Below are 10,476 nucleotides of genomic sequence, written 5' to 3'. Positions count from 1 at the left end.
GTGAGACTGAGTAAATCAATATGATTATCTGATAGTAGGTTGTTATGCACAAGATGAGAAGATGAATCAATGTTTAATGTCCGCAAAGCAAAAAGTCTGAGGAAACACTGTAAGACTGAAGGAGTTCCTTTAGACATTCAAATGTCTTAATCCTGTTTTCCAGTTTTAAAACCTTTTTTTTTTACACTTTTCAAACTGACTTGGAACCTTTCAAACCTGAGTTTTGATGTTATCATTTCCCAAGGCTTTTATTTTGAAAGTTATGACGTGTTACACATCTAATTTTTGCAGGCTTGACACTCATGAATCAGTTCAGTTTCATTTTCTGGGTAGGGACGCAGACTGTATCATTTCTTAACTGGACCAAATGGATCCCTCACTGGTTTTACTGGTTGTGGGTCACTTCTTCCTCACAGCCCATGCAGGTAAAGTTTCATCAGACTGTTTCTGTTCCTTATCTTTGTGTAACATGGCTTTAAACCACTACTTCCAGTGTGCTATCCTGCAGTCAGAAGAACAACAAAGTTAACTTTATTTAACATTACTATTTTCACACAGTATTTATAAGATTCAGAATGACACAGTATGAGATACTGAATATATCACCAGCCTTAAATCAAAGGTAGGTAACTAGTTTGACAGTCACACCTTCAGCTCAAATTTCACTTTTGTTGACCTGGGTCCAACAGTCAAAACGAAGACAGAGTCAAACACTTCCTGCATCACTCGGTTTCAGTGTGAATGTGCCTGACTGTATAGACATGGGCGGATTACAAGACACTGGGCCCCTGGGCACAGACATGCAAAAGGCCCCACCACCTCTGCTCCAATGTAGCAAGACACACAGATTTCGAGGGTTTTTTTTAGCTTCTTTATGTTGTTTTGAGTCTGTTTGTGGTCGTTTTTCATCTCTTAGAAGTCATTTTCAGTCTGGAGTTAGTTACTTTTCATTTTCTTCAAGTTATTGTGAGTCTCTTTGGCCTCTAGTTTCGCAGACCGGGCGCAGCGGAGGCGCAGCGCACCTGCGCTTCGCCAGCTGGGTGTGGCCAGGCGGATTTTGCAAGTTTGGTACACCGTGCGCCTGGTGCAGCTACTCCTCTTTCCCACCTCCGTCCCTCCTACCTGCGCAAGTCGGAAAGAGGGAGGAGAGAAGGTGGTTATTTTGTGTCTTGTCCTGGTTGATACATGTTAATTTGAGTGACACATTTTAGGCGAAGGCCAAGGGGCCCCTGACACTTTGGGCCCCTGGGCCTGTGCCTGGTGGGCCCTTTTAGAAATCCATCCACGTGTATATATGTATGTAATATAAGTGTGGAGCAAAGATCTAAGTTGACTTTACTGACACTTTGTTTTTGTGTTTTCCTGCTGCAGCACTTTATGAAGGGACGATGTTCTATGGCTGCTCTGAGTCTGGTGACGGTCAGGTGCAATTACATTGGAACGGAGACCAGATTGCATATGCTGACTTTGAGAATGGACGAGCAGTTTGGACAGCACCCCTGCTTGAGGAGCTGGAAAAAGATTTTTTACCTGGATTTTACCTATTGGCTCTGGTTAGCAAGGAGAGACTATGGAAATACTATTTCGCTAAAGCTGCGCAGATCGAGAAGAGTCCCATTGAAAACAAAGGTAAAGACAGGACACTGTTCAGTTTCACCTGTGTGGGTCTGCTGGATAACACATTAAGAGTGATTTTAGGAGCAAACAGTTAAGGTAACTCCCTGAGTGGAACTTCCCACTGAGGAGCTCCTGAGAACTACACAATACCTCCAAGGCCTTTTTTTTCTGTTTACATTCGCACCACCAATAGGAACGCTAACGTGATGCAAGACAGTCATCCAAGATTCCTATATTTCACTTTGACAAGTCAAAACTGCATTGTATTTCCGATGTTACATATCTTGGTAAAGCCTGGACTTCACTGTCGGTCCATTTGTTCATGTTTTCTCCCTGTTTTTGTTGTTGTTGTTGTTGTTGTTTTACGAGCTGTTGTTTTTTGTTGTGTGTACAGAGCCTCCATGTCTACTCACTTGGGTTTGGTGCACAGCATGAGAACTTTTATCATTCCTAGCTCCTCCGGTCTGAAAAAACCTTAAGATTGTAGGGATTGTTGTGATACCCGTAGTGATCATAGTTCCACAAGTTAAGAAACTCTTCGTCCTTTAACATCAGATCAAAAATGTCACATTTATGGCTGATTTTCTCCTCTTGATAAATACGGCCCCTGAATGTGGGAACATACACGGTGAGTGCATTATGTCCTTACAAACCATGTTCTTCTCTTTCTAAAAGCCCCGACAATGCTCGTCTATCCCAAGGAGGAGGCAGAGCAGGGGAAGGAGAGCATCTTCTACTGTTACATCAGTCACTTCTACCCCCCCTTCATCAATGTCACGTGGACCAGGAATGGTGTTCAGGTGACAGAAGGTGTGGCTCTCAGTAACCTGTACCCTGAAGGGGACGGGACCTTCAGTCAGCTGGCCAGCCTGTCTTTCAGTCCAGACACAGATGATGTGCTGGGCTGCAGTGTGCAGCACGCAGCGCTGAGCCATCCTGCCACCAAAACATGGGGTAAGATTGAAATATACTGTACTGTTGAGGTCCAAAGTTTACATACAGGGACATGTAGCCTACCGTATATTTTGGTAGTATTGGGTTTCTTATTATGTATACAGATTTTTTAGAGATGGATTAAAAAATGCACTTTCCAGACATTCAGAAATTTGGCTTTTTTGACTAACTCAGTGTCCTGAAAATACAACTATACAGCTGTAATAACGTAACAGAACATACAGCACAGCTAGTACTTGGATGCATTTCCCTTCACCTCTGTCAACTGCTTTTGGTAGCACCAACAACCAAAGTTCAAGGTGTGTTGTTTTCTTGCAAGGACTCGCATTTTCAGGGTAGTACACATATCTTTCAATCAGGAGAGACTCGTTTTTAATGGTAAAAGAATATTTATTAACATGTGAACGAATGAATAAGAATGTGGAAAGTCTTTGGCGATTAGACCCCGTAGAGATGGTTTGATTTAAGGAGGGTGATGAATCCATAGTCGAACAGGGAACCTCCCCGGAGTCTAGACGCTGGTGGTAGAGGTGGTGAAGATGAGATGAGAGGAAGATGGAGAAGTGCTGATGATCTGGATGAGTAGAGGAATGAGTCTTTGAGAGCTTGTCCTGGACTCTGGATACGATGGCTGGAGGTGACGGGGTGGAGGAGGGTGCGAAGATTCTGCCTACAATGATGGCTGACAGCAGCAGAAGAGAGAGCAGATTTAAAATTTTGCAGTGGCATCTCGATTGGCTGAGAGATCGTGGCAAAGTGTGATTGGATAACTAGAGGAGAGAACACCCAGTCAGCTGATTAGAGGGAGTAGTGAGAGTGGGATGGAGAAAAATGTGAAAGGGTGAGCACGAGAAAGGTCTTCCTGATTGAACTTACGCTGAGCTTCATTTATATTTCTGGCGTTACAGCGTTAATTGGAAAAATGTGTGTGTATCCCTAATGACATCAACCACACATATTATTCCTGCAACATCTAATCTGTAGCATTTCATTTACTCACTGTCATCCAGAGTTTGCAGAATATTCGTCTGACCTCTTTGTGTCTCCACCATTTTCTCCTCTGATTCAGAAACTCTTAAACCCCTTCACAGTCCTCCTCCCTGCTCAAAATAGTTTTTCACCTTAGGAGCTCTTTTAAGGTCTGAGATGTTCTGTGAATAACTTTTGTCTTCAGAACGACCTAGTCTTAACTTTCAGGGAAAATTCTAAGAAAACGTCACAGTCTAAGAATTTTCTTAGAATTTCATCACTAGGAGCAACTCTTATCTCTAGGAAGCTTTGTGAATACGGCCCCAGTGGTGTAGTGGAGGGTGTATGGGGTGTACCTTCCTCTTTTTCTGGCCGTTTACAGTTTACACACCTATCAGCTAAACAGCCAGTGGAATGTATAGCAGAGTATACCCACTTTCTCCTCAGTAATCTACCCATCTACTTCGTATTACAACCAAAGCATCAACTGCCACCACCCCACTGACTTACACACACAGACCCTGTTCACATTTGGTTTTAACATGCGTCTCTGGTGATCAGATCACAAGTGGAAAGCTCTAAATACAAGTGTAAGTACCACCAAGACACATTGTGACCCGATCACTCAAACCACTGCTGAGATGGTCTGGACACATTGCACCACATGTCTTTTGTCGTATAAACAGTAATGTGTCCTGATGCATCCCTGACAAGAATGTAACAGGGAAATATGTCATCATTGCAGGACATGATGGTTGTTTTGGTGACAGTGCGCCAACACTCTATAACTTGCACATTTTACAGAGGGTTTGAATGACCATCCATCTTTCTGTGTTCAAATCACCAGCACACATTTAAAGACAGTGGTTTACATTCTAAATGTAGTGGTTTGTAAAACACAATTGAAAACAGAAATGCAGAACCTAGGACCTAAGTCTCTCACGTTCTTATGGGAAGCTGCAGGTTCCCGATGATTCATTCCTGTAGTTGAGTTTCATTGTTGAGATTGTTCTGAACATTTCTAAATCACAGTGTTTGCTCTCCACCAGTGCTGCCTGAGAGGTCAGTGGGTTCTACAGCAGCGTGGGTCTGTTTGTCTTTGGGACTCATCTGTCTCATTTCTGGTGTCATCCTCTTCATCCTTTCTACTAAAGACTCCCTCCAACATCAGCTGGCAGACTGCTGGCGGGCTGCGTACCACAGGGTTGCTGGGCAGACTGACACTGGCTAATGCACTGTATTTTGGTATTGTTTTGAGACAGGTCAGGTTTGACCTGGAAATTGTATGATGTGCTTATGAATGATTGTTTTATGTTAATAATCTCATGTGTTAATAACAAAAACTTCAACAGAAATCAGAGCTCAGCATCCAATTCTCCTAAAAAACAAATACCCGGTGATCAACATCACTTCCTGCTGTTCTGAAGATTTTTATAGGATCTGTCTGCCTTCACATGAAAGTGATTATACGTGTTTACTAAGTTGTATTTTAATCCAAACAAAATGTTAGCCAGGAATGACATATATCTGCTCATTTGTACAATGTGAACCAAAATGTTAGATTTTATTATCATTGTATTATTGTATTAATGAATATTGATGTTTGTGTCCAGTCTTTTATATTTTCAGACAAAATAACATGTTAACATTTTGCTTGAGTTCTACAAAAAGAGAACGACATGTGTCATAGCTAGCTAGCAGGAAATACAGTCACAGTTTAACAAATATCGTATCTATATTTTTTACAGACCTATTTATATCAGTGAGGGTGAACTGAGTAATAGAAACATCTGTTAGTAAAACACAACTAGGTTCAACAGCAGCACAAACTGAACACTATAACTGCATGAAGGAGGATTTATGACAGGACTGTAAGATTAGACTGATTAGTTCTATATCTAAGAGTCACGCAAGAAACCATGGTGTTATCCTGGACTCAGATTAAATTTCCACAGCCGCATCAAATCCGTAACGTCATCTGCCTGCTACCATTTAAAAAACATTACTAGAGTCAGAGGAATAATGTCAAAGTGAGACCTTGAAAGGCTGAGCAACAACTTCATCTTATTCAGAATGCTGCTCAGGTCCTGACAGAAACTACGAAATACAACCTCACTACTCCAGTTCTAAAATCCTTACACTGGCTACCTGTCACTCAGAGAATTGATTTCAAAATCAAATCACTCTGTGGCTCAGCGCCCAAATATATCTCTGACATGCCTGTGACATATGAACCTTCACGGACCCTGAGGACATCTGGGGCCGGCCTGCTGACCGTCCCAAGAGTCAGAACAAAACATGATGAAGCAGCATTTTGTTATCATGCAGCACAAACCTGGAATGACCTCCCAGATGATGACAGACAGCCCCGACTCTGAACACTAAGTCAAAGCTGAAAACATTCCTTCTTTACACTGCCTGCCCCACCCTGTAATGACTGCAAACTGATTTTTAAACTTGATTTTAAATCACTTTTGCTATTTTGAACAGTGATTTTTTCAAATAGTAAATCATTTAGTAATTAGTTTTACCTTTTAGTATATCTTTTTTCTCTTTATTCTTTTATTGTAAATCTGTATCTTTATTATGTTTTTTATTTTATTGCTCTTTCTATTGCTGACATTCAAAGTGTCATACATGTTCTTAGTTTTGGCTTTGACAAGATAATTTCCACCCATTTCTTCAATAAAATGTTACTTCCAATAAAATGACCACTTCAGCATTCATTATTCAAATCATGTTAATTTGTCGCACACACTATCATTAACAGGACGTGAAGTGAAATGTTTTTGTGCTGAAAATTACACTTTTGTTTTAGATAGCATTGAAGGGGGGGTCTTGGTTTGCACAGTCCAACAAGTCCACCAACGTTAGATAAACTTTTACAAAAATCAAATTTTGACACAAAGAAGCAATATGACAAGAGGCTAGAGCTGTTTCATTTTTCCTTACTTTGACATGATAAATGTCATTTTAAGCCAAGTTAATCAGAGTCAGCACAACTGCATGTAAAACAGGAATATTAGTGGAGCATTTATTGTCATTACTCATGTAAACACCTTATATTGTTTTGTTTTGGAATAAGGGTAAACACTGGAATCATTTGGGCATGTAAATGTAGGTAGTGACAGTGAAGGAAAACGTGTGAAATATGGGAGAAGTAATTTTAGGCAATAAGATTTTTTCACAGTAATGTTAAACTCAGCACACCTCCGCTACAAACGGGAACACAGTATGAACATAGCTTCAGCACTATGGTAACAGCACTCATTAAATAAACAAAATTGTAGCAGCAGTTGTATGGCCAGTTTGGGAAGTAAACCTCACCCTATCAACAGGTGACTCTTCTCAATGCACTGATGTGATTGGTTAAACTCCCACTTCCTTATTTTTGTCAGGCTGATCATGGATCAACAACGTCTGCATGCCCTGCTTTTGCTCTTTTCACTTCTGCAGCAAACAGGTAATAAATAGTGATTCAAAAGTACAGATCGACTTGACTGAAGTGAGTGAAACAGTTGTTGTCAGTAATAATGTTATCATGCAGAGTTTAGTTCATCTTTGAAGCCCTGACAAGCTATTTTCTCACTGAGCTTCTTACAGCTGATCAGACCTCACCCACATAGTTCTGACCTGTACAGATTAGTCTTAATAAATCATACCAGGATCTTAACTTTTAGTGTTACTTATGTATTCATCAGTAGTTAATGCAATGAATTAAAGTAGACCTACAATGTTGGATATCCGTAGAAAACATGGCCAGAGTTTGGTGACAGATTTTTTTTTTTTATATGGTCATCTGCTCCAGGCACGCTGCTGCAACTGTTTACATTATATTCCCTGCTACATGTAGCTAACATCAGGGAAACATTACATACATATTATGCTGATCTGTTCTGTACGACATCTATTGCACGTCTGTCCGTCCTGGAAGAGGGATCCCTCCTCAGTTGCTCTTCCTGAGGTTTCTACCGTTTTTTTTCCCCGTTAAAGGGGTTTTTTTGGGGAGTTTTTCCTTATCCGCTGCGAGGGTCATAAGGACAGAGGGATGTCGTATGCTGTAAAGCCCTGTGAGGCAAATTGTGATTTGTGATATCGGGCTTTATAAATAAAATTGATTGAATTGATTGATTGATTGACATGTATATCACTGACAATATAAGTTATATGTATTTACATGCTAAATCAATGTAATTTTATTAATAAATCACATTCCAATGTGCTGTCTGATGCTCCCAGCCCTGGCAGGTATTGCAAAATGGTTCAGTCCATCTGACAGCGGGGTCAGATGCACAGAACATGCAGGCATTGCTAATGTAAACATGTGAGGGGGACCGCAGCCTTAAGAGCTTAGTCAGAGTGTCTCACCAAAAATCAGGGACCACTAAGGGAAAAGTCAGAGTACATAGAGAACAAGAAAATAAAGGAGCAGAGAGGTGATGACCAAATGTCTGAAAAGGTGTAACAGGCAGAGCTGAGGGTGAGGAGTGAGGCAGAGTAATGTTAGCAAATAAAACCTGCTGTATCGCCTCAATTTTAAAGCTACAGACACAGGTTAAACTAGAGGACGTGAGGGATCCATTGGTACCAACCATGTTGGCTATCTTGTCAGAAAGGGGGCCAAATAATGCTCCAAACTTGCACTTAAGATTTGTGAAGTTAAAGGGAAAATTACCTTTTTTCAGAATGGTGTATTTAAATATTTCTGCATACTGGGGTCTCTGAACAGTCTCTGAATAGGGGAAACATACATTAAATATGCTGCTACATGCAGCTACATGCTAACATCAGGGAAACATTACATACACTGCTGCATGTAGATGCTAACATCAGGGAAACATTACATACGCTGCTACATGTAGATGCTAACATCAGGGAAACATTACATACGCTGCTACATGTAGTTACATGCTAACATCGGGGAAACATACACTACATACGCTACTACCTGTAGCTACATGCTAACATCAGTGAAACACACATTACATATGCTGCTACATGTCGCTACATGCTAACATCAGGGGAACATTACGTTACATGCACTGCTACATGTAGCTACATGCTAACATCAGCGAAACACACATTACATATGCTTCTACATGTAGCTACATGCTAACATCAGGGGAACATTACATTACATGCACTGCTACATGTAGCTACATGCTAATATCAAAGGAACATATCATCTTGCTGCTGTTGTTAAAGGACAACTTCGGTATTTTTCAACCTGGGCCCTATTTCCCCATGTGTATGTGTGCGTATGATTCATGGGTACAACTCGTTCTAAAATTGGTTCAGTATTGAGGGAGGCGGATGCAACCGTCCCGTATAAGTTTGCGCATTAAAAGTGCTTTTTTTCGCCACTGACCGGTTCAGATCGCCAGTGCTATGAGTGGAGTCAGCTGTCAGTCAGTGTTGGAGCAGAGAGGGGGAGGGCGGCCCCGTTTGGTACTGTAAGTGAGTATGTGTGTATGAAGTGTGTGTTTTTTCGCCACTGACCGGTTCAGATCGCCAGTGCTATCTCTGTAAATAGCATGCTAACTTAGCCTTTCCCTTACCTGTGTGATGTCACGAGCTTTGCTCCACTGTGTCTGTAGCTCTCTCTACTCGTGGGGCAGCCGTTTTCTTGAGGAAGAGGTGTTTCGGGATTGGATGTCTTCTCTTCTTCGGCTGGTAGTAGTCATCTTGGGAGAAGTGAGCACTGCAGACCCGATGGTCTGCAAGGCGCAATGTCTGGACAGGAGTGTTAGCATCCATTTGTAGCACAACTAGCCACAACTTCAGCATCTCGCCGTCCGACAAAGGCAGCCTATGAAAGCTGTACGGGGTGTTGCGCGACATCCTGTTCTTGCGTTCGGGAAAAAGGCCCGTTTATTTGAGCACTCCAAAAACTCCGGTAACACTCCAGGGGGTAGCACGTAAAAGACTCCGTCCCAAACTCTGACTCTTCTGGCGTAACACACACACTTCACACACACATACTCACTTACAGTACCCAGCGGGGCCGCCCTCCCCCTCTCTGTTCCAACACTGACTGACAGCTGACTCCACTCATTCACACTCACTGCTGCCCCAGGGCCGCTACCATATGCTATTTACAGAGATAGCACTGGCGTTCTGAACCGGTCAGTGGCGAAAAAAAGCACTTTTATACGGGACGCATTTGCCCCCATTACCGGTTTAGTTCGTTTCACGCCTCAATACTGAACCAATTTTAGAACGAGTGGTACCCATGAATCATACGCACACATACACATGGGGAAATAGGGCCCAGGTTGTAAAATACCGAAGTTATCCTTTAATATCTCCAGATTTCAGATCATATTATTTTTCTTCATAAAGAACATATCTGATTGTGTTTAGAAGCTTTAACTGATGATTTTTTTAATGCTAAGTGCTGCTATACTCTGTTACAGTCATGGAGAGGTGAGGTCTATCTCCTTCCGGTGGATCACCACCATGGGACCTTATTTCAGAAAAAATATGTACAGTCAGAGACAAATAATTTTTTGTTGTGCCATGAATTACACACACGGTGTTCATCAATTTAAAAGATTTTTCAAATCAGGAAAGTTGCTTAGCTAACTACTTTTCTCGTCTCACATGATATTAGTCACCAACACCAGCTAGCTGGCTAGCTAGCTAACTCATCTGTGTTCCAGCACACACATTATCTAGCCTGATGTGTTTTATTTAGCAGCTCCTGCACTGTGTCTCAAATCACATTCTTCCGTTAGCACACTTCCATGTAGTATACTATGTGCACTATGTACTTATTGGTGTAGTGCGCAAATTTCGACAGGGTAGTGTTGTCTCAAACCAAACACGGCCATTGTGCACTCACCGGAAATGACGACAGCAAATTAACTAGTTAGCAAACTAGCATTAGCATTGGCGTTAAAGTTCGCGGTACCAAATCATTACAGACTGCTAAAT

The 10,476-nt window shown here is 41.6% G+C and overlaps 1 protein-coding gene across 2 annotated transcripts; it reads left to right on the top strand.

Annotated features, from left to right (window-relative positions):
* Nucleotides 1-304: 304 nt before the first annotated feature.
* Nucleotides 305-6,226, top strand: LOC126387402 (H-2 class II histocompatibility antigen, A-U alpha chain-like). Of its 2 annotated transcripts, XM_050039929.1 has the most exons (5): nucleotides 338-425; nucleotides 988-1,153; nucleotides 1,372-1,629; nucleotides 2,293-2,571; nucleotides 4,590-6,226. In XM_050039929.1, exons 1-5 carry the CDS (start codon nucleotides 420-422, stop codon nucleotides 4,769-4,771), a joined length of 891 nt encoding a protein of 296 aa, XP_049895886.1. In that variant the 5' UTR covers nucleotides 338-419; the 3' UTR covers nucleotides 4,772-6,226. The 2 variants fall into 2 exon arrangements, with proteins under 2 accessions (XP_049895887.1, XP_049895886.1); XM_050039930.1 differs by lacking the exon at nucleotides 988-1,153 and having other exon boundaries at nucleotides 305-425.
* The last annotated feature ends 4,250 nt before the right edge of the window (nucleotides 6,227-10,476 follow it).

The sequence above is a fragment of the Epinephelus moara genome, unplaced genomic scaffold, assembly GCF_006386435.1.
Source record: "Epinephelus moara isolate mb unplaced genomic scaffold, YSFRI_EMoa_1.0 scaffold3990, whole genome shotgun sequence".
NCBI lineage: Eukaryota > Metazoa > Chordata > Actinopteri > Perciformes > Serranidae > Epinephelus > Epinephelus moara.
This window is presented reverse-complemented; position numbering and strand designations above follow the sequence as displayed.